Here is a 24,303-nt window from a genome sequence, read left to right on the forward strand (position 1 = left end):
TAAGCCCCCTGCTGCTGTAGGCAAGATTGTTTCTACACAGATCAGACCCAAGTCTTAGGCTATGCAAGTTAGTCTAGTTCTTTATTATTAAGAGATACAAAAAGATTCAAAGCTGTTCAGTGCTCAATAAAAAAAAGTTTCCAAATTCACTTTTAGAGTCAGGACAAAGGTGGCAAGTCAATGATTTCATCCAAGGTAGAGAGAAAGTTGGTAGTTGATTGTAGCAATTCTGGAAGAGTTAAAAAGGGGGTAAGTCAATATCTCATGAAACCCCACATTCTATTAAGTAGGTTAGACTCCCAGTAACTGTTAAGGGTTGTTACCCATGCATTCCCTGTCCTCCTCTCCACCCACCACTCCAAACAAAACAAGGTCTTACCACATTCCCATGAAATGGGAGACAGCTTCACAGGTGAAGGGACCATGTTTATACATCTGTCAGGTATATTTTTGTCAAGTATCAACAGAGGAACCCCAGTCAGGGACATGTGGCTTAGTCTGTGTTCTTCAGGAACGTCAAAACTCTCAAAGTCTGTTCAGAGAGATTAGTTTATTTCAAGTTTGACAGAGTTGCATGGCTTTCCACCAGACTACTGTTAGTATGAAGCCTGTCCCCTTAGACCTGACCGTGTGTTAAAGAAGGATAGTTCACAGGCAGCTAGATGCTACAAGTATGTTTACTCAGTTCAAGATAGCAGGTACTAAGAACTTGACAGCATATGGGATCATGTAGGCAAAGGCTGTGCAATCCATTTGCCTGCACCTTCATTGGTGTTTATGAGACATCCCTGTGGGATGTCTTATTATGCAATTATTTAAGTGCAATTTAGCATAAGGTATGACCTGCCACTTGTTGCACTAAAATCTCTAGCAGGCTGGGCACTAAGTGCTCACTCCCTCCCCTCCCCCGTGAATAAGTGAAGCATTTATTCAGAGCTGGCATGAAAGCTCAAGGGTGCCTACCATCGCATCTTGTGATAAGACATGGAACCACTTCATGTTTATAAAAAAAAAAAACTTGCTGATCTCATTCTCTTGAGAAACCCTTCAAACTACTTCAGAAGTATTCAGAATATCTACCAAGGTTCCCTTATGTGTTTTAATAAGCCTTACTAGAAGTACCATCAGCCAAGATGGTACTAGTTCTGAGGAAAGAAGAATCAGGAAGGCAAATGCTGCATTTGCAAGACTCAAACATCTCCCTCAAGACAAAAAACTGAATGGTAACAATTGCTTTGTACACAATCACAATATATAGCAGTGAGACATGGCAACTTACCAAAAAAGATACGCAAAAGTTGGATGCATTTCATCACTAAAGTGTCAGAGAACAATATTGGAAAGTATATAGAGATAGGAAGACTAATGAAGTAGTCAAAAATTACTTGACAAGGCACCCTCTCACAAATAATCTACAAAAGACAGTGGCTGGGACATGTGCTGAGAATGGAAAAAGAACCCCTTACCGAAATACCGCCCTTGAATGGAAGCCAGAAAATGCAAGAAGAGGAAGACTGCAAACATGGAAACAAACAGTTCTGAACGACATCAGGCACCTCAACATGAAATAGGAAGATCTGGAGAGAAGATCAGTTGACAGGAAAGGATGGCAAATGTGGGTAGCCCAATGGGCAGCAAAGCACGAGATGGACCAAGGTCTAAGATATTAGCCAAGGGCTTTCAAGAGTTACATCCTAAGTTAGCGCTACAACAGTCTAGCTAAAACCCTCCTTTGGAAAGCAAGGTTAGCCTGAAAGTCAAGACTTATATTTAGGTCTACTTAAGAGGCTAGGACAAAAATATGTCTTATATTTACATCAGTTCTCACCAAGAGGATTGTAGGGAAAGAAGTTTTCAATTTCTGGATAGGCTTCTTCAGTGGCCACACTGCAGCTTTCCACTTGAGTTGTCTTTTCAGTAATCTAAGAGAGTTTATGATTAGTCATCCTCCAGTAGTCTAATTTAAAGTGTTTGTCCTCTATACTGATGAATTGCCTCCCAAGATGTGCACATAAGCAAGACTCCTTAAACTAGTTTTGCTTTTAATAAAATATTAGTGTTCCAGTTTGATTGCTGGGAGTTCCTATAAGACCACAGGTGACAAAGGACTATCTGCCAGATGACATGTAGTTCACTCAGGGGTGAAAGTGACTTACAGGACTTACCGGTACTGCCTGAGTCCTGAGGGGGCATGGCCTCAAGATTTAAAGACCCTGGGGAACCAGCTGTGGCTGGGATATCCAGAGCCTTTAAATCAACCAGGGGCTCCCAGCTGTAGAGGTGGCTGGGAGCTCCCTGGGGAGCAGGGGCAAATTAAAGGGCCCCAGGGCTCTGGCCACCAGGGGGAACTCTGAACTTTGTGGGGCTGGGGCAGGGATTTAAAGGGCCCAGAGCTCCTGCCACTGCAGGGAGCTCTGAGCCCTTTAAATCCTGGCCACCAGAGTCATGGCCAGGATTGAAAGGGCTCTGGGCTGCCCCCAGTCATGGGCAGCCCAGAGCCCTTTCAATCCCTGCCATGGAAGTCAATGCGGTCCAGCATGGCATACCGGCTCTTGCCAGTACACCATACCATACCAGCTTACTTTCACCTCTGAGTTCGCTAGATACTGAGCAAGACCAGCTCATTTTACACAGGGCAGACAGATTTGGAGGGTTGGGGGGCAGAGTCTAGCTGATCAGGTAGATAAAGTAGTATGATGCATCCCATTACTGGGAATTTGGGTTAGGGTCACTCCCTTCCCTAACTGTTTTTCTACCAGAAAAGAAAGTATTTCCTACAATCTGGGGAAGATTTTTGGATTAATAGCAATAGGCTCTTTAACTTCCATAAAGATGGAGTCTTACTGCACTCAGACACCTTTTCCCTGTACAGAAATACCAATATCCAGCCTCTGTGCTTATTTCCAGGAACTGAGCAGGTAGAAAGCTATAGTGCATGTTCAGTTCCTGCTGAAGTCTTTATGTACGTACTTTCTTGGCAGGCAAAGCCTGTTTTTTCTGTTTTTGAATTTCCTTCTTGTTTGTAGTTCCCAAAGTTCTGTTTACATTTCCCAGAGCCTTCCTGACAGACTGAGACCTGGCTGGAGCTGCATTAACTGTTCTTCCAACAAGTGGAGTCTGGGTCTGTGATCTTTCAGATAAGACTTTTGCTGCAGGGAGAAATTTAGAGTTTTACTTAGATGAGTCAGTACATAGCTTTGCACATGCTTGACAGGTTACTTCTAGCTATTTCAAGTTTTCTGCCTAGTAAGATGACTGTGACTTAAGAATCAAAGGTGTTGTCTACATTTAAAACCTCTATTGGCATAGCTACACTGCTCAGAGGTGTGAAAAACCCCACACCCAGACTGCCAACAATGCTGACAAACAACCTGAGTGTTTATACAGCTACGCTGACAGGAGAGAACTTATGTTCATATAAATAACTTTGTTTGGGGAGGTACTGTTCCTATACCACCAGAAAGTCTCCTTCTGTTAGTGTAACCTGGTCTGCCCTAGGGTCATGCCAATGTAGTCAATGTCTTAAATGCTTAATTCTCTATAATCACATCCACTCCAGTGGACACAGATGGAGTTACCTCTGAACTCTGTTACAGGTTCTCAATATACTGCTTAAAAGGGACGATGGGAAGGTAAGAGTAGCTCACATAGGATTCTGAGGATAGCATTTACAATACTGAATCTTTGACACAACTTTCATGCTATTTTTTCAGATCTGAAGAAATAGTGAGCCAAGCATGTTCCTGATTTATTACACTAGACATCTTGTTTTGGTTCACAGATTCAAAGTTGAATTTCTATAGCAACATATACTCACAAGATACTGAGGACAACCTTAGCCGATCCTTAGAAGCAGCACCAACATCTCCTTCATTCTCTTTGTCTATGAATATAAGGGTTGTCATCTTCAGTGATGAGATCACTGCAAAAATAAAATAAAAAACCTAAACACCACACTTCTTTGTTGAGTTACTGCCAAGTCCTCAGGGAACACATGCATTGAGGACAGTCATGACTTTGGTGCCTCTCCTAACACAAGCATACATTGGGGATTCTGTCTTTAAGAGGGAGCATTTATGACTATGCTGTCCATTTGTTTCCTAGATGAGAGTCAGTTTAAGCGAGACCCGTCCCCAATTTGAAGAAGCTGTAATTAGAGCTGTATATACACCCCCCCTTTACCTTATTTTGGGTACCATATTCTTGCTAAGCTTTAAGCCTGACATCTTAGTGTAGGAAGTCCCACTGCCCAATCTTGATTACTTTTACAGAAAATGTTGGTAAGTTAGAATAAACCTGTCAACATTAACCAAGTTGCTTAATTACATCTTACTATGTTCTGTTTATTCTCTTATTAAGAAGACTAATTTGCACTCGCAAGTAATGTTGCCACTATAATGCCAAAAATGACAAACTGTCAAGTTTGGAAACCCAATCACATGATTTCCCAGCCTGCTTTAGTAGTCTGCAGTCAGCTCCTGACTAAGTTAAAGGGTTAGAAAGAGGCAGTTTTCAATAGAGACTTCAAAGTAGGCATCAACTTGAAAATTTCCCACACAAGCATCATTTGTGCCTATAGTTCACACCTAATCATACTATAATTTAAGGAGCCAAGACAAGTCTGTTTCCTCAGCCTTGGGTTAATCAGTAGATCATGGAAGTCTGATGAAGGGGAAACATTTCTGGAAGATTGTTAAACTCAGATTAGTGTTATTGCATGAGCTGTTCTGGTGCAGTGAGGTGGCAGTAACTAGACCACCACCACCACAAATGTTAGCACTTTGCATCTTAAGTGGAAATAGGGACAGAGGAAGAAGCCCAAAACAGCAAGCCAAGGTAGTACTTGCACCATTTACCTCAAGAGATGAGAGGGTGAAGATTGTGCCCTCAGGGATGTGACAAAGGAAACATTACCCAGAATGATGTTATTTGCAAGGGATTACAGTGAAGTATATTATAGTTTGAAGATATCAGACACGTTGATCAGTCTCCCCTTCCACCCCCTCCCCCCCCCCATGCACACCCACACCATCAAAGGAGCCTGCATTTACCTGGCCAGAGTCCTCAGGAAGCGCTAGGGGGAGCCAGAACAATGCAATTCTTAGAGGAGACAGCAACGTGTCAACCTGCTGAGAGCAAAACAGCATAGGCAGCAAGTCATATGGGCCTCATGCGCCACCAATATTCAGGAACATGGGCTCAGCTCCACCAATGTTTGGGCTTATGTTTTTAGAGCCATCCCAGCCACAGGACAGACTGGGACAACTGCCCTGGGTCCCACACTTTGGGGACCCTCACACTTCAGGGGGATATGGGTCCAAGAGGACAAGACATCAGTAGGGTACCTGGCCCCAGACCCCCTCCACCGCCTCCTACTTCCCCCAAGCCCCCACCCTGCCTCATTCCAGCCCTTCCCTCAAGAGGTACCACAAGCCATCAGGATAGAGTTGCAGCCAGGATATGCATTGCTGCCAGCAGCACCACCCCCCAGCCCCCCACATCTCCTTGAAGTACAGGATCCCCCAAAGCACAGGGCAAGTTCCCCAGTCCATCCTATGGGCTAAACAGCTTTGCTTGGATCCATTATAGGCACCACCACCACAAAAAAAACAAAAAACAACAAAAAACCCACCACACACACCACCACCACAAACCTGGCACCCATACACCAGAGCTTAGCCACAGCTTCATCCCAGAAGCTAGGGAAGCCTCCACTCCATACCCAGGAAAAGCCAGAAGTAGTGTCAGTAGAATGGCTTGCCAATTACAGAACCAGTTTCTCCTCCCTTGGTTTTCACACCTCTACTGCTAGAACGGGGCCCCATCCTCCCTAACTGAGCTAACCTCGTTATCTCTAGCTTACTTGCTAGCATATATATATATATACATACATACACCTACCCCTGGAAATTTCCACTACTTGCGTCTGACGAAGTGGGTATTCATCCACAAAAGCTCACGCTCCAAAACATCTGTTAGTCTATAAGGTGCCACAGGATTCTCTGCTGCTTTTACAGATCCAGACTAACACGGCTACCCCTCTGATACCAGAAGTAGTGGAGATTAACAAGGCAGGAAGCACGCCAACTCAAGTCCTGCTCCCCCCCTGCGGGGAGACAGCTCAGCCGCTCACTGGAGCAGGCAGCTACCCGTAGAGAGAAGGAAAAGCACAGATACGTCCACAACCCAGAGCCCCTGCAGTAAACCAGCCTAGAGCAGCCTCTACACAGATCGAGCCCGCAGGAGGAACTCGCGCCCCCCGCCCAGTGCACTCACCAACTGTATGACACAGACACCACCTGAACCGCAAGCCATAACGCACCCCCACTCGCGGGGCCGTTTTTAAACATCAACCGTTTCTCCCATTGGCTGCTTGACACGGCGACTAACGTTCCGGCTTCTGATTGGCTGAGCCAAGGGGTGACGAGATGTTTCTGGGCCGCTCTCCACCAATAGGGAAAGGAGGAGTAGTTGTCAATCGGGGGGGCTGTCAGCCGTAGGCTACTGCGGGTCAACCTTGCACGCAATTCCCAGCCTGTGCTGATGGCCACGCTTAAAGTCACTTTGCCTGAGAGCTTTAAATCGCTTCTCCCCTGAATGCTGTTTATTGTTTTGCATTTCACTGAGGCTGGGCAGTGAAAATGGTTCGGCTTTCTGGTTCTTATGAGCTATTTAGCTAATAATCTAGATCGCCACTGACTGTGGTGCTATTTTATATGTAGTGCCTATTTGTTACGCACAATCCGCTTGCTGCAGCTGTCCGGGCCACAGACAACCCCCGCCCCCAGAAGTTTACAATCTCAGGCCTGGGGGCCCAATCCTGACAAGCGCTGAGCAATTCCTCGGAGGCACTGCACGTGCTCCTCTCCGGGAGGCATAGCGAGTTCATCCCCTCTCCCCGCCCCCCCAGAAGATGCTCAGCCCCAGGCCCTCAAATCAGGGCTACATTGGCCACAGTGATATCTATTTAGAACACTCTCATCCAAACACCACCCCGGGCACAGGACCACAGCACTACAGCCCTCACTTCATAAACGCGGCAGGAAGTGTCTAAATCCAAGCCGGACCCGTTTGGGTTGGGATTTACACAAAGAGCACGTGGACGCATTTAATTCGGTGCCATTCCGAAGTATTTTATTGCCAGGCGAAGCTGCGTAAGTGCGGCCGAAGAGGGGAAGGCTAACGCGCAGCTAGCGCCGGCTGCCGCGGGCAGGGCTCCGCAGCCTCCCGCGGCGGTGTGGCCGCTCTCAAGGCGTGTGACTGTCCGAGCCCCCCGCACACGCAGCACAGACACAGGCGAGCGTGGGGCGCGGAGCCGCGGCCCTCCGCCGTGTGGGGCGAAGGGGAAGCCCTTCGGGGCACAGCTGTGCTCAGAGCCGCCTGGCACGTCACGTCTCGTGGGGGAAAGGGGACGGTCCGCCCGGCGTTAACAGGAGCAGCGACCCACGCCAACAGGCTCCTTTAAGAGGCGGAGCCAGAGTCGGCGGCGCGGTGCATTATGGGATAGCGGAGGGGAGGGGGAATGACTTGAGGCCTAGTTGGTAAACACGGAGCCCGGGTCTGTCTTGCTTCGTCTGGGCTCTTCGGGTAAGTCAGGCTGTGTGCCGCCTGCTGGCCTGGCCGGGTCCTATTCTCGAGCCTCAGGCGCTGCGCTCGCGTGGGGGGATAGAGTAGGGGCAGCGGCCGCCTGGACAGGGGGCAGCGGAGCCAGGCCGGGGCACCGGGGCGGGAGCTGCCCTGTCGGGCTAGGCACAGCGTAACCCCCGCCCCCGACTAGGGACCCTCCCGCCTGGGAAGGGGATCCATGGATGCGCGTCCCCCTGCCTCGGTGCTGGGAGTCCCTAGGCCGCTAAACCGCTGCCTGCGCGCGATTCCTGGGGCCCTGCCGAATCACGGGTCCCCAGTAACAGCGCAGGCCGGGCCGTGTGGACAAGAACCGGTGGCGGGTCACTGCCCTCAGCGGTTAGTCCCGGTGAGCTGCGGGCGAGTAGCAGACACGGGGGAGCGGCTGAGGCAGGTGTCAAGGGCTGCAGCTTGGGCTCTCTGAAAGGTTCGTGAGCCTGGTTAGTCCAGAGGCCAGTGACTAGCTGGTAACGAAACCAGGTGACTATCTCGTGGTTTTTCATAGGAGGCTTGTATGATTTGAGACAGGATTCCTGAGTTTTATAGCTAGCTTTGCCCCGACTCGTCCTCTTGTGTGAAGTATCTGACCTTGTTCTGTGTTGCTGTTTTTCTGTCTGTAAGATTGGGATAACACTTACCAACTTTACCTGATTTTTGTGCAACTTTACCTTTTTTATGCATGTTCATAAAAGGCCGTGAAGTCTTTGCAAAAGTGCTGCATAAGGGCACGGTGTCTGCTCGCATCCCAGAACAGGAATTGGTCCAGTAAAAGATATTTCCTCACCCAGCTTGTCTCTAAAGTATATCTTGTTCTTTACAAGAAAGAACTATATTTTGTTACTACAGATCTGTGATCTACTTGGCCACATTGACATGTTATTGATAGTCCTGAAACTACTTGTGCTGATTTTTAAAAACGTATTTTGTACAATTTCCTTCTTCATTTGCAAGAGATAAAAAAGTATAGTGTATTGACTGTGCATTTTTCAGTATTAGTTTCTATACTTATTTAACTGCTTAACATGGTTATGAATCATAAATGCCAGTGATTTTTGTCAAGCATATTGGCTTAACTAGAAAACCGGAAGGAACTAAATGATGTGAAAAAATATAAAAGATTGTTGATGTCAGATAAAAATAACTAATATATTAAAGATTGATTTTCCTTTAATTTTTAATAATTCTATATAGTGTTAAATCTGTTGCCCTTTTCAGTATACCCATATGTGTTCATGTCAAAAAGAAAAAGACAATGGCATCTGGGACTGTTGAAATAATTAACTCTACCCCTGCGGGAGGGTCAAATGATGTAAGCTTGGAGGAACCCAAGAAGATGACAAGAGAAGACTGGAGGAAAAAGAAGGAACTAGAGGAACAGAGAAAGCTGGGTAATGCGCCAGCTGAAGTGGATGAGGAAGGAAAGTAAGTTTCATCTAAGACCATGGTTGATTTTCTGTTACAATAAAATACACTTGCCCTTCTCATTACTAAAGAAAGTCTTGAGGAAAATGGCTAAATTTCAGTAACGCTGGGGAGACTATTTGTGAAAGCTGAACTTTGTGAATTAGCTGTTAAGGCTTAAATCATCCCCATTTTTCTGCAAGTGTAGAGTTTCCTTTAACAAACAAACAAACTAGTACTAATCTGGTGTACCGTAGGTGGAGATGCCAAATATAGATGGGGGCTCTTGTGGTTGCTTACAGTGGGATTATGGTGTTAGACAGAGGGTGGGACTGGAGAGTCTGTTACGCAGATTTCCATTTCTTTTCCTCTACCTCCAGTCTGTACTAAAGGCTATGTCACTATTTTGGCTGGAGTAGTAGTCATGGTGTAATAGTCAGTTTTACACCTCAGAAAAGTGTATATTCCTGGCATCAAGCCAAGTTACTTCATTTGGAGGCAGGATGTAAGCCTGTGTGAATTGACTGCAACAAAAGAAAGGAAAAATCATTGTTTGCTTATTTTGACAATTATAGTTAGTTTAAATTCATTAAGATCATGTTTACTGTGGCTCATCTGTCACAAAAATACTAATGCTGAATGTAATGACATCTTTAAAAGAAATTGTACTGTTTTTCACTTACGCCACATTGTTTACATCATTTGCAGGTGTCTAAATATTTTTTATATTTTTTTACAGAGATATCAACCCTCATATTCCTCAGTACATCTCTTCAGTGCCATGGTACATAGATCCTTCAAAAAGACCTACATTAAAGCACCAGAGACCTCAGCCAGAGAAGCAGAAAGAGTTTACCTCATCTGTGGAATGGTACAAACGAGGGGTTCAAGAGGTAAAATATCTTACGGTGTAGCAAAGATCAGACTTATGGAACATATTTTTTGAAAGGGAAGAATTGTGACAAATATATGAGACTCTTCTTTGAATGAAATTAATTTATCCTTGTGATGATTTTATTATGAGAAGTGTTTCACTATAACTAATCTAAGTTTTGGTAATGCTAGTGTTCAGTTTTGTCCCCACTTATCCCACATAGAAATATTTTGTTCCTTCTTTTTCACTTGTGGAAGAGCTGCACCCCTACACAAAGCTGAAGAGCAATAACAGTATATCTAGTCTGGTTTTTTTCTGTTGTGATCTTATATGACTACTGAAGAAAAATTTGAAGCGGAATATTAGTTTCTCTCTTCATAGAGGGAAAATTGGGGATGTGCACTGTATTTTAATGTAAGAATTGCCAAGAATGGCTCCCAACAAGTTTGATCTTCATTCTCCTTTGATATCCAGTGGTTTCTTTAACTGTATTAAAGAAATGTAGAATTTCCTGTAATCTCTCACCAACCCTAAAACGGTGTTGGATTGTAATCCAGAGATTCAATTTCATAGTTTATTTAGACGCAGGGCTCCACTAATAGGCTTCAGATCTTTTCTAAAGGGACTGTTTCTGTGAGAGTAGTTCAGTCTTTATTACTGTTTTGATTCTCTGCATCTGTACAAAGATCCAACAAGGGTGGAATTGCTTTCACTTTTCTTGGTAGTGTAGAAACTGCTACTAATAACTGAAATGAGACCACTGTTTTAAAATGTCATTAAATAGCAATCAAATTAAATTACTTTAATTTACATGCAAAACTGAATGTATTTTAATTGAATAATCCAGTCTAGAGGAAAAAATGTGAGAGCTCAATCCAGCACTATTGAAATCAGTGGGAGTTTACAGATTTCTATTATCAATTCTTCTGAAATATCTATTCCCTCTGGTTCTGTACTGATTGGGCAGAGCGGGGGAGTGAAAAGGGAAATCTTTGCCAAAGGCTTTCCAGAACCTTTGGGAAACAACTGAAACTGTGTTTTGGCTTTGTAGAGCTGATTTTGTGTGCAGAGATTCACCCTTACTTAATCAGGCTAATGAAAAATGCAAATCAGCCAAAGCTGGTTATTTGGAATGTGTGTGTTAGTCATGCTATTTATATCTGTGTTTGTTCCCTTATGTGTAGAATACTGTTACAACTAGGTACCGCAAAGGAGCCTGTGAGAACTGTGGTGCAATGACACATACAAAGAAAGACTGCTTGGAGGTAAACCTGACTATTTTTGGTGTCTGACTGTTTCTTGGAAAATATTGCTGTGAATTTGCATTGATGGAAAATATGTAGTTTGGCGCATCTAAACTGGCTGTTCAAAGTGATTTTAATCAATCTCTCAAATACAGTTTGAGGTGTTTGAAGGCTGTTGAATGAAACCAGTTTTATGTAGGGGAAAAACTCAGTTACCATATCAAAAGACTTATTTTTTCAAGGTATTATGGGTCAACCCATATATATATATATATATATATATATATATATATATATATATTAAAAAATTCCCCTCTCACCCTAGGGTGGTATGTGTCTTTCCTCAACCTTGGGTCCTCTACCAGAGGGCCTGAATTGAGGGTTCTGCGGCAGTATCTTTTAGCTGTTCCTATCACTGCACTCTTCTGGACAGAGAGCTCTGAGGCCTATTATTGGAGCCACTCACCCCAGCTTAGGAGTCACAGCCCCCAGTGCTCCTACCACCACTGGGGTACCACTTTGGCCTTCACTTTCCACTCCTCTCTAGTTCCTCTTTCAGGCCCTTGGTACTTCTCCAGCTCTCATATTCCTTCTTCCTGATGTTGCTGTCACTTAGCGGTGCTTGATTAGATATGCAGTGCAGCTTTCTGGTCCTTGTCTCAACAATTACCACGATGTCTGGTTGAATGTTTTAAATTGCCATCAGTACCTGCCTGTCTCATCTGATCTGAAGTCCCACAGAATCTTAGCCCTGCTATTCTCCACAAGCTTCTGTGAATCTCGCCATCTGTCTTGGGAGGTCTAGCCCATACGCTGTGCAGATGTTCTGTACACATGCTAGCCACTTGGTGTGCCGCTTCAGTGTATGCTCTTCCTGCCTGCATCTTACATCCTGCCACTATGTGTTGGACTGTCTCTGAGGCCTCTCTGCACAGTCTGCACCTTGGGTCCTCTTTAGTGTGGTAGACCCCTGCTTCAATGGATCTATAAAAACATTTGCCAATATGGATAAGAAAATGGATTTCAGTCTACCACATCTCACCCATGTCTTTCATTATATAATTTACTGAAGTAATTTGTTTTACACTGCTTTGGGTCAAGCACAGCCCAGGATACCTTTTTCAGCTCCAAATCTGTTAAAATGGGATTTCTTGAAAGTACTCTTAAATGTCTGATGATGGGACACCAACTTCAGTCTGTTCAGTTTAAAAAGTAACTTCATGTACTACATTTTGCCTCTGAGTCTTCATGTCAACTTTGTTTTTGGTGGTTTTTACAATCACACTTTATTTAAAAAAACAAAACTTTTTTTTTCTCTTTCTTTTGAGTGTATGATCCACAAAAATGGGAAACTGACACAGGTTTTGCTCACATGTGTGACTTTGCAGAAATCCTCTCATCTTTTTTCTAGCACTGGACTGGTACAGCTCCACCAGCTTTAGTGTAGACCAGCGTTGTTCTACACTACCTGTGTTCTCCAGATCTCCTCTGATTAACAATGGTGTTTTTGACTACTAATGCCAATCTATACTAGCATTCTTGCCATTTCTAGAAGTGATCCAATAGTGGGAGAATTCCTTAAAACTACCTCTGTTGATGCAGCCTAACTGTCTAAACAGGGAAATGCACAGTGAAGGAGCTGAAAACTAATTTTCCAGTTAGAGTTCTTTTAGGTGTTATGGCAGCAGTAAATGTAATAAAAGCAGCTACACTTTTGTCAGTTGTTTTAAGTCAGTATCTTTTTAAGTCAACTTCAATATATAAAATCTAGAAGTAATAATGAACATAAATTTAGAACTGCAGGTTGCAAATAGTGTATTGTCAAGGTATCTAAGAGGAATTAAGTTTTTTAAAGAGATGTATATAGGTGAGTAATGTGGCTGTCCTTTAGACTAAAATAATGCAAAGGTAATAGTGGCTTCCCTTTTTCAGAGACCTAGGAAAGTTGGAGCAAAATTCACAGGCCTTAATATTGCACCAGATGAACATGTGCAGCCTACACTAATGTTTGATTATGATGGGAAGCGAGATCGTTGGAATGGTTATAACCCAGAAGAGCACATGAAGATTGTAGAAGAATATTCCAAAGTTGACTTGGTATGTAGGTATTTAGTTGAATAGACTTACTAAACATTCTTCAGCATGTGCTGCATTCATAATCCAAAAGATATGTGGATTCTCTCTTTGGTTGCTTAGATTTCTTTTCTTGTTGAACTAAAAACTCAAAAATAAAAATGGAATTGCAGGGGGATTCATCCTGTAAATGAACTGCAGATCAGAGTTGCATATACACTGTTGCAAGCATTTCTTACTTCGACTTAATTTTTCTGTATGTATAATCACCCACAGTAAATACTCGATATGGGGTAGGTAATATTGATAATGATTTACCACAGAATTAAAATATTTGAGCTTAGCTGGACTCTTAATGTTTTCAGTAGCAGATATGAATGCCAATGCTGAAAGGAGACACTCTTAATTTTAACTCAGTGAAACTGACATGCCTTTACTGTGTCAGCCCAATGAGCCAGAGTATTTTAGAGAGTATGCATCTGTAAACTTGCTTATATTAAGTAAACTGGTTGTGACACTAAGATGGCCTTTAGATACTCTTCCCTCCCTCGAGTGATGTAGTTAGAGATTTGGAAGAGCAGTAGAAAGACTTTGGGGCACTGGATCTTTTGGGTAAGTCTACACTGCAATAAAACACCTGAAGCTGGCCCGAGTCAGTTGACTCAGGCTTGCAGGGCTATAAACTTGCAGTGGAAATGTTTGGACTACGGCTGGAGCTTGGGCTCTGAGACCCTTTTCCCTTGCAGGTCTCAGAGCCCCGGCTTCAGCCCAAACTGAAACATCTACATTGCAATTTTTTAGCCCCACAGGCCAACCTCTGCAAGCCTGAGTCAGCTTGTTTCATTGCAGTGTAGACATACGTTGAGGGGCTCTCAAACCTGGAGACTGTTCACTACCAGTTGGTTGGTGGCAACAAATTCGGGTCCTAACTAGTGCATTTAAAGTTCTAAATGCACCCAGAAATGCTTATGATGAGTGTTTTTTGATCATTCACTTTTATTTAACAAAATAAAATAAAAACACTGTTTCCATATTTAGGCTAAACGTACTCTGAAAGCCCAGAAGTTGCAGGAAGAGTTGGCTTCAGGAAAACTGTTGGAGCAGGTGGTAAGTAAGCTAAAACCTGGCACTTTTTCTTAAAACTGAAACAAAAAAAGTGCCTTTTTCTCCTGTTCTGAATAGAACAGATCGTCTCTGCCTTCAGATGCTGGTAGCCCAAACAACTAGTAGAGGACATTACAACATATATGTGCTTCATTTGCTGTCTTGTATCTTTTTGTGTGCATGCAGATCTGAAGCTTCTGTTTTGTAACTGCTTGCTTTTCAGCATATGCCATTGATAGGAGTAGCACCTAGCACTGGGGCAAGGGATAGAGCAATGTTTTTGTTTTTTTTTTGTCTGTAGGGCATTTTTATGACGTCTGTTTATCCTATATTGTTCAATACGCTAATCATATTTATAAAGTAAGTACACTAACAAGGAAAATATCCTTTACTCTTAACCCTTTTTCACTTAATTCAGAGTATTTTAAGAGTAAGGCTCCCGTGTCCTGACAATTGATGGCCTTGCCAAGACATGCAAAACAGAGCTTAGAGAATCTTGCTGTCCATTAGTAACTTTTATTCAGGGAAATACTTAGTAAAATAATATAAAACCTCTTTAAGTCTAACTTTCTAATTGTGAAATCTTCCCATGGATTGATTTGTCAATGGTTAGTATAAACATGTATGAACTCGGCTCACTATCTGAAATCCGCACTTTACATCTTATTCAGTTTTTTATGCCAGTATTTGTAGATTCTTGGTTAAGCTTTATTTTGAGGTTGGGGAATATCAACACACATTCCTCTTGGCTTGCAGATCTCTTTGCCATGGCTTTAGTTTTCATTTTCCTTCTCGCTAGTGGCTCTTGGATTATAATTAGGGCCTTAGTAATTATATTAACTGAATATTCTTGTAAGAGGATTTAATGGTAACTTTGCATGTCTTCAAAAAAATTAAACCTAGAGATGGCTATAAGTGAGGGCAGTTCTTGGAATATAGTATACTGTGTTTACTCTGTTACTGATCAACAACAAACCAAAGCATTTATGCTATTCGTCCTCCATTTTCTAGGGCAGGGGTCGGCAACCTTCCAGAAGTGGCGTGCCGAGTCTTCATTTATTCACTTTAATTTAAGGTTTCACGTGCCAGTAGTACATTTTAACATTTTTAGAAGGTTTCTTTCTGTAAGTCTATTACATATAACTAAACTATTGCTGTATGTAAAGTAAATAAGGCTTTTAAAATGTTTAAGAAGCTTCATTTAAAATTAAATTAAAATGCAAAACTCCCCCGGTCTGGTGGCCAGGACCTGGGCAATGTGAGGCCACTAAAAATCATCCGTGCCATAGGTTGCCTACCCCTGTTTTAGGGAATGTAACCACAATTTTTATGCTAGATAGCATAGTAAACTTGGTCTCTAATCCTGACACAGGATTACTCTTCTTCCTAAGGATTGAACAGAACAATCAGAGCTAATTAAAGATAGCTTCCATCTCTTTCCTTCTCCTTTCCCCAGCAGGAACCTCCATCTCCCTTTCAGAGCCAAAAGGAAGGCCTTGTCACGCCTCAAAACAAGCCATTCTCTGAGGGTGAAAAACTTCATGCTCTTTGTTTCCCTTCTCTGAGTGGTCAGACACGCTCTCCGTAGTTGATCCCAATGCCAGATCTCCTTCAGCCTGCCCCAGTGACTCCTGGCACAAGGGAGGTGGCAGAAATGGAGCATGTTAAGAATGCAGGGCAAGATTTCTGGGAGAGGGAATGTGAAGTGGGACTAGATGGGTTTCTCCCAGGACTCCTGGTCCTTCTACCAGTGTCCATGGATCTTCCCTCCTCCTCCACTCCAGAGGTCACCTCAACCTGGAAATTAATTGGTCCCGCTTAAAACACTTTAGCTGGCTTCTTCTGGGTTAAACTATGGGTTCTGGTCTCTAAACAAAATGTCCAAGGTACTTGCAATCCTGTTAAATCATCAATTCCAAACTACGTCTTTTTGTTTGTTTGTTTGTTTGTTTTTAAATAACTTGAAATATTAAGATCTCATGAGAACTTAATTTGGAACTATCAGTGTTGACAGACAGTAGAACTGACTTTATGCAACACTCTCACAGTTCAGGGACTCATCACTCTTGCGAGATAGAGATAGATATAGATATATATAGTGGTTTGATGTGAAAATAATTTAAAATATTTTTCAAAAAGGTTTCTGTTCTGTAAGAGGCTTGTAAACTTTTTAAAGCAAATTGTGTATCACAATGATCTGTTCTGCAGTTTGTTCCATGATTATCACATGTGTCTTCCACTGCCTTTGGGGTAAGCCCTGCTTTGATTATTTGTCCAACAGTTTCCTCTACTTCACTCTCCCAAATCTCTTCCCACCCTAAAGTTTTTGTATTTTCTGCTCATGTGCTTTTTTTTTCCCCTTGCAGAACTCCCCAAGACACCACTGGGAAGAGGAGGAATCAAATTCACAGACAGTAAGACACTTATCAAATGCATCACTGAAGGGAAGAAAAACCAGGTGCTGGAAGGGGTTGGAATAGAAGCTGCTATGGTGGCTTCATGCCATCTTATGGATTCCTTGAGCAATGGGAGCTCAGCAGGGGCTTGGAGTTACTGGCTTTGCAGCTGCTTTGTGCTCCCAGAGTGGTGCAAAGCAGCTGGAGTTAGGTTCCAAGATCTGGCTCTTTGTCTCTGAAGTTTATTGTGGTATTAACTCCTAGGAACAAGTTGCCAGGCAGGAGAATAACTGACTTGTAAGGAAAATCCAGGCCATATCAAGAATAGTGGCCATATTTTTTATTGCAGTTTTATTTTAAGTATATTTTAACCCTTGGGTCTCATAAATAGAAATGGAAATCCTGTAGCAGATTTATTTCTAAATTTTTCAATGTAACTGTAGAATAGATTCTAATACTTAACCCAGAATTTACATTGGAAATGCCTAATTAGAGAAACAGGGGGATGGGATGAGGGGGTTCTTGAATTTTTTCTTTAATCAATTTAAACTAATAATCAGGTTGTTGTATTTATTTCTAGATTGAACATCTATCATTTTACTTAGTAGTTTTCTGACTCTGTTTTCAGGAAAGAGATCATAACAGTGAAGATGAAGATGAAGATAAATATGCAGATGATATTGACATGCCTGGACAGAACTTTGACTCCAAAAGACGTATTACAGTCCGAAACTTGCGTATTCGGGAAGACATTGCTAAAGTAAGGCACACCAAATGAACTGGGTTATACAGTTATGATTGTTTTCTTTTTTTTTTTAAATGTATTTATATAACTTATTGTTTCTAAGGTTGTGTTCTCTTAACTAGTAGTTACTACTAGTGGACTCAGGATGGGGCTTGGAGCCTGTGGACTTAGTTTCTGGTCCCAGCTCTGCCATTGATCTTTCTGTGTCACGTTGGGTAACTCATGACCTCCCTTTACCCATTTCCCCTTCTGTCAACGTATAAAAATTCTGACTTTTAGATACTGCTTTTCACCTACAGAGCATCAGGTGCTTTACAAAGGAAGGCAACCTATCATGGTTATCCCAACTAAAAGGAAGCTGCTCTAGTAGTAGTTGAGGCATGTCATCTAACACTTTAAAAGTATCTATGAAGGAATTACAGTAATATTTTCAGTTCTGTTAGAATCCCAAATTTCTAAGTAAAACATATTTTGTATGTCTCCTTTATTTTAGTACTTGAGGAATCTAGATCCAAATTCTGCCTATTATGATCCCAAAACAAGAGCAATGAGGGAGAACCCATATGCCAATGCAGGCAAGAATCCAGACGAGTAAGTTTGAAACTGGGATTTTGGCTACACGGTAAAGTTAAAATTGTCTTAATATTAAGCTTGTTTCTCTTTGCTGTCCTGTGTATCTTGCTACCAATGAGTGAATAGTCAATTATGGAGGCGGGAATCTTTTAATACTTTCTTGGTTATGTTCTTCTGATTATTTTGTTTTTTTTCTTTTAACTTACAAGTTGACACACACAATGCTGATGAGGATCATTTTGTTGAGTATTGATGTTTAAAGTGATCTTGTCAATTTAATTACCATGGGATTGATACTAATTATTTGAATACAAATTGTAAAGTGGGCAGAATAGCAAATTGCAGGTTACAGCAGAGCCCCTCTATAGTAGACCACATGGTATCTCTAGACCACAGTGATGTATATGTAAATATATTTCAATAGTTGGATGTTTGCAGCTATTCTTCTCTTGATCTGCAATTATCACAGCAAAAATACTCCCAAATTCAGATATCCCACTATCCAGAAATTGAACTTCATGCTTTCCTGTCACAGACTCGTTAGAATCCATAGGTTGGGCCAGTAAGCATTCAGAATGTTGCAGAGCTAACGTGTAAATTCTAAGGCTTTGGCTACACTGGCGCTTTACAGCACTGCAACTTTGTCGCTCAGGGGTGTGGGGAAGAAAACACCCCCCTGAGCGCTGCAAGATACAACGCTGTAAAGCGCCAGTGTAAACAGTGCTGCAGCGCTGGGAGCGCGGCTCCCAGCACTGCAAGCTAAACCCCATCAGGATGTGGAGTACATGCAGCGCTGCGGCAGCGCTTTGAAGTTTCAAGTGTAGCCATACTCTAAGAGAGAAAGCAGAGGAGTAGTGATGTGAATGACATTTATGTGTGTTCTTCTGTGGCTCAGGTGGGGAATAGAAACAACGTTGCAGGAGGGTCTTATGGTTTAGGGAATGTTGGTGACATGTCCTTTTCAAGCAAGAGAGATTCAAAGTTACGACAGTAACAGAATGCCAGAAATGGATGAAAGAACGTAACAGGGAGTAAAGGTGTTGCACATTAAATAACGGGGTGGATTTTTTTGTTTTTGTTTTTGTTTTTTTTTGTAGAGTCGGTTATGCAGGTGACAATTTTGTTCGTTACACTGGAGATACCATTTCAATGGCACAAACTCAGTGTAAGTATTTCATTAAGTCAGAAAAATCATACCTTAAAAATTGAGGTGCCATATTTCTGTGCCAAGGAAGAAATGTATCTTGTTACAGATAAACTTGACTTCATGATTACTCTTAGCACCTTTTAATCTATTCTTTGTCTATTTGAAAAGCATGTATAGGATTCAGAATGATTATTTAATCAAGTGTTGGCTCTTTGTTTTATGTATAGTGTTTGCTTGGGAGGCTTATGACAAGGGCTCTGAGGTTCATCTTCAAGCAGACCCTACAAAACTGGAGCTCCTGTACAAATCCTTCAAGGTGAAAAAAGAAGATTTTAAGGAACAGCAGAAAGAAAGCATCCTAGAAAAGGTAACACAGACAAATGCCCAACGAACAAGAATGCTGTAAAGAGCAGGTCCAGCTTGGGATTTTGCTTTTTTCATTTAAAAAAAAAAAAATCCTTAATGCTGGTCAAACCACCTGTTAACCTGATCAAACTCTAAAATTATGTAGCCTTTATACCTGTTGTGTCTGGTAAGTTTTTTTTGTTTTTTTTTTTTAATGTAGACACATCAGTATAGTTGAAGGTCAGTTAGCATTTCTTTCTCTATGGTCACGGGTCTCAGCTGCCAGAATTTACCTCTGGTGAAAACTTGGCAGTGTAAGATGTGGGGGTCTAGATTTATGTTTTAAAATACATACAAGTGGCGGAAAATAGTCGTCGTATTGTTAAAATTGATCTTTTAGGAAGAAGGTAACTTGATATAGTTTAGACTAAGTATTTGCAAATATTTCACAACTCATACAAAATAAATGCTTTTCAAAATCTCGTTTTTCAGACTTTGGTATCGGCACAATGAGCGCTGTTTCCTTGTATATAAACATTTTTCTATTTTGCTGTATTATCAATTTTACTTAGACGACATGGTAAAAATCATGAAGATGCTAACATTTGTTAAGCACAAGTTGACAACAAACAACATATTGTCTAATTGTTCTATACTTGGATTGTTTTTCTAACTTTGTTTTGCTTTGAAAACTTCTAATCATTTAAACAAGATTTTCTATACTTAAATTGGGATATATCACTAGAGCTGGTAATATTTCTCCAAACAAAAAAAAAAATCTGAAGTGTTACCGCTGTAGCTGAAAATAAGATCTTTTAGCTAGCAAGTCAGAAGCACAAAAAATTGATCATTTTCCATTTTAATGTTCTAAGTGCTTGCACAGCACCCAAAGCACAGGAAAGGTAGTGAAGTGATGTGTTTGAAATGTAGATACAGTTGCAAGTCTTAATGACTTTTTTTGCTATCTTCAAAAATGTTGCTTGTATTTTTGTAGTATGGAGGACAAGAACATCTAGATGCTCCACCAGCTGAACTGCTGTTAGCCCAGACAGAAGACTATGTGGAATATTCTAGACATGGAACAGTTATCAAAGGACAAGAGAAAGCTGTTGTCCGTTCTAAGTATGAAGAGGATGTAACTATCAACAACCACACAGTAAGCACCTAGACTGAGAAACAATAGCAAGAGCTAAATTTCCTGGTAAAGCAGAGGAAATATGACCAAGTGCCATGGGAACCGATGCACTGTCTATTAAAGTAGTCAACTTAACTTATCTTTTTGGATTAGTTGCTTGCTAAAGTCTCTCCCTCCAAGCAGGAGAATTTAATTACCTTTAACAGGAGCTGTGTGTGAATCAAGTGGAGAGTGTGCAGGGAACTTTCAAAGGCACAAATGGCAGTCATGCTTCCAACTCCCCTTGAGTTGTTCTGAGAGTTGGGCACCTAACTGTCCTTTGCCTTTGAAAATCTCCCCCACTTGCTAATTCTTGTAGATCTTCAAAGTTCATCAGTTTTCCCTCCTAAGAGCCTTGAATGAACTAATACTTTTCTGAAAAGAGTTAAACAAAAATCTTGCATGATTTGCAATGTTCCTGTTACGTGATTGCTTCAGTACTGTCTCTGTCTTGCAGTGTATATGGGGTTCGTACTGGAAGGAAGGCAGATGGGGATATAAATGCTGCCACTCATTTGTCAAGTATTCCTATTGTACAGGAGAAGCTGGGAAAGAAATCGCTGTAAGTAACATTTCATTTTTAGACATTTAGAATAATAGGATGCTGCTATAAAAATGTCTAAAATAAGGCTAGTAATTCAACTTGTCTTTTCATTTTGGTACACACATAGTGAGTTTTCATGCCCTTTCTTTTATCTTCATTATGCAGAATACTGCATCAGACTTACCAGAGGAAAAACCTACAGAGGAAGAGTATATGGCAAAATCCAAAACGTTGATGGAGGTAGGTTACCTCCCCTCCCACGTGTCTTCCTTTTATAAAAGAAAAACTACTTGAAAAGATTGTGGGAAGGAAGATTTTTACATTCTGCTTATCTGGAGTTTTAAAAGTAATGTACTGACTGTACTACGAAGTTGCCTGGGCCATCTCTTCTGAGCTTGACTAGGAGATTTAATAAAGTATTGGATCATTAATGTCTCATCTCTCAATGTTCCCAACTAAACTCCTGAGATATAGAGTTGGTGGATCCTAGAGATAAGTTCTTTGGACTGCATGTGCATAACCCTTGGCATTTCGGTCTCAAACTCCTGCTTTTCTACCTCCAGATACATCAAGAAAAACAGAAGGATGAGAAAAAAAAGAAAAAGAAGCAAAAGAAGAGTCCAAATTCAGATAGTGAGGGTGAAGAGAAAAAGAAACATGAAAAGCTGAAAAAGGTGCACTGTGTTTTTCAGACAGTGTTCTTGTTCTTATTATGAAATATTTGATCAGTAACATGAGGGTCCCAAAATCATGGTTCTTGTGGCGTTGTGTATAGGGTTTCTCTGCTGGTGACGCTGAGTTGAAGTGACTTTTAGACAGAGTTGTTTAGCTGCTTTGAAGTAAATGGTTAGAACAGTGGGTGGTGATAGCAGAAAAGTGGAATACTAACCTAATTAATTGTGTGAAGTAAGGTGGGAAACAAACCAACAAAATCCCTCTCTCCTTAAAGTGCCTTTTATCCCAAGGAGAAAATTAGGCTCTATCCTGAAATTGATGGTGTGCATGAGTAGATTATGGTGACTGTACAAAGTCCCAATGAAGTCATTGAATGGGGCTCCACAGAAATACAGCAGTCTGTCTGTGTACTATCAGTTACAGCATGGGAGTCTTATACTGATATACTATACTTCAACCATCTTTTGGATAAATCACAGCTTCTGCTGAATAGCAAACAGTAGCACTACAGTAGGGAAGGAATATTTAATGTCTTTAGAAAACAAAAGGGGAAAAAAGCTATCCTTGATCAGTCTGGATGAAATTCTCAAGCTCTTAAGTCACTAAAACGCTTTAGAGAATTTGACCCTATACATAAACTTAGCTGAAAATTCAGGAATCCTTAAAATTACTACATTCTACATTTACACAAATTTTAAAATGGCTAAATTAAATAATAATGTGAACAGAGAAAACTGACAGCAAAATTTAAAACATTAGGCATGACAAATGCTAATTTGGCACTGTAGTGGGAGGTTAAACACTTAAGGCTTGTAGGTGTAAAATGAGAACTAGCAATAGCTGCTTTTGTGTGGATTATAGAATTGCACTGTTCTGTCTCCTGCTCGTGTTTTACTTAAAGTACTAGAATCTGTCATGATTGTTACCTTGTTTCTGCTTTTCTTCAGGCATTAAATGCAGAAGAGGCTCGTCTCCTCCAGGTTAAAGAAATCATGCAGTTAGATGAGAGGAAGAGGCCATATAACAGCATGTATGAAACACGGGAGCCTACAGAAGAGGAAATGGAGGCTTATAGAATGAAACGCCAAAGACCTGATGATCCCATGGCCCCCTTCCTTGGACAGTAATTATGTGAAAGACATTCCAGCACATAGTTATTGGCTATTGTATACGATATTTGGTAAACCAGTAACTGGAACTTTTCTGCCCGCGTTTCTGTTTAAAAAAAAAAACAAACAAAAAAAAAACACCTCCACAAGTCTGGTTTGCAGAAATGGCCTGGTTTTTGCCAGGGAAAAGTCATCTACGAGTGAAGCTAACAGCTGGTGCTATAAGCATACTAGTGCTTTCTTTTTTTAAAAAAAAAATACTTTGGCACAGACTTGTACTACTGAAAGGGTAAGTTGATACCTTCTAAAATTCATCAAAACGGGAGAGGGGAACCTATCAATTCAGGAAGACAAACTGCATCTAAACCAGTTGGCCAGCAAGTGTCACTGTTATGAAAAAAGTGATGAATGTAACACAGACTATGGGCAGGTCTTTGCTACCCGCTGGATCGGAGCATAGTGATCGATCAATGTGATAAAATCGATCCCTGATTGCACTCCCCTGTCAACTCTGGAACTCCAAGTTGCGAGAGGCAGAAGCGGAGTCGACGGGAGCAGCAGTGGTTGACTCACTGCCGTCCTCACAGCCAGATAAGTCGGCCTAAGATACGCCGACTTCAGCTATGCTGTTCGCGTTGCTGAAGTTGCGTATCTTAGATCATGTCCCCTACCTCTCCCCCGCTAGTGTAGACCTGGACAGAATCTACACTAGGGACCTCACAGCCGAACAGCTCTACCGCTGCAGCTGTGCCACTATAAGATCTCCTGTGTAGCCACTCTCTGCCAGCTCTACAGCTGGCATAACTAAACCGTCCCCAACAAGCAGCGGTAGCTATGTTGACAAGAGGCGCTTTTGTTGGTGAAACTTTGTTTGTGGGATATTTTTTTCACACTCTTGATCGACAAAAGCTTTGTTGACATAAATGCTTATGTAGGCAAAGCCTTAAGTGGTAGACTGTAACATCTCTTAAGACTTTTTTATGTGTGGCTCAGTGGGGGGAAACTAATTCTTTATCATTTAATAATTTTAGGAATGCAAAAATGTGTAAAAACTGATGTGATTGGATGTACAGACTTGGTTGAACGTAATATAAATGTTAATGCTGTCTGTTAATTGGGAATATTTGACTCTTGTCCTGAAGAGATTACAAGAAGCTGATATTCTACACAGAGCTTTGAAATTCTTACTGTGTTTTAGCTAACAATGTAGCCTTATATGCGTACACCCCATATGCAATGCTGAGATCCTGTGAAATAAATTGCATTCGTTGTGAAA

The 24,303-nt window shown here is 41.6% G+C and overlaps 2 protein-coding genes and 1 long non-coding RNA gene across 6 annotated transcripts; 1 reads left to right on the top strand and 2 right to left on the bottom strand.

Annotated features, from left to right (window-relative positions):
• Positions 1-60: 60 nt before the first annotated feature.
• PTTG1 (PTTG1 regulator of sister chromatid separation, securin) lies at positions 61-7,107 on the bottom strand. Of its 2 annotated transcripts, none has more exons than XM_032794357.2 (7): positions 7,028-7,107; positions 5,052-5,129; positions 3,818-3,922; positions 2,971-3,149; positions 1,829-1,922; positions 380-532; positions 61-229 (listed from the first exon to the last, which is right to left on the bottom strand). In XM_032794357.2, the coding sequence occupies exons 3-7, from the start codon at positions 3,903-3,905 to the stop codon at positions 159-161; spliced, it is 585 nt and encodes a 194-aa protein (XP_032650248.1). In that variant the 5' UTR covers positions 3,906-3,922; positions 5,052-5,129; positions 7,028-7,107; the 3' UTR covers positions 61-158. The 2 variants fall into 2 exon arrangements, with proteins under 2 accessions (XP_032650248.1, XP_074924192.1); XM_075068091.1 differs by lacking the exon at positions 7,028-7,107 and adding an exon at positions 6,038-6,056.
• SLU7 (spliceosome associated SLU7) lies at positions 6,481-24,303 on the top strand. Of its 3 annotated transcripts, none has more exons than XM_075068090.1 (16): positions 6,481-8,103; positions 8,867-9,045; positions 9,764-9,917; positions 11,083-11,163; positions 13,075-13,239; positions 14,254-14,322; positions 16,686-16,733; positions 17,344-17,475; positions 17,954-18,051; positions 19,131-19,198; positions 19,408-19,547; positions 20,520-20,681; positions 21,157-21,261; positions 21,409-21,483; positions 21,807-21,917; positions 22,866-24,303. In XM_075068090.1, exons 2-16 carry the CDS (start codon positions 8,876-8,878, stop codon positions 23,043-23,045), a joined length of 1,758 nt encoding a protein of 585 aa, XP_074924191.1. In that variant the 5' UTR covers positions 6,481-8,103; positions 8,867-8,875; the 3' UTR covers positions 23,046-24,303. The 3 variants fall into 3 exon arrangements, with proteins under 3 accessions (XP_074924191.1, XP_074924190.1, XP_032650246.1); XM_075068089.1 differs by having other exon boundaries at positions 7,276-7,587; XM_032794355.2 differs by having other exon boundaries at positions 7,494-7,587; positions 8,839-9,045.
• LOC142047117 (uncharacterized) lies at positions 17,965-19,109 on the bottom strand. The gene is made up of 2 exons (XR_012656298.1): positions 18,864-19,109; positions 17,965-18,633 (listed from the first exon to the last, which is right to left on the bottom strand). It is a non-coding gene; the product is annotated as an uncharacterized LOC142047117 (long non-coding RNA).

This window comes from Chelonoidis abingdonii, chromosome 7 (assembly GCF_003597395.2).
Source record: "Chelonoidis abingdonii isolate Lonesome George chromosome 7, CheloAbing_2.0, whole genome shotgun sequence".
NCBI lineage: Eukaryota > Metazoa > Chordata > Testudines > Testudinidae > Chelonoidis > Chelonoidis abingdonii.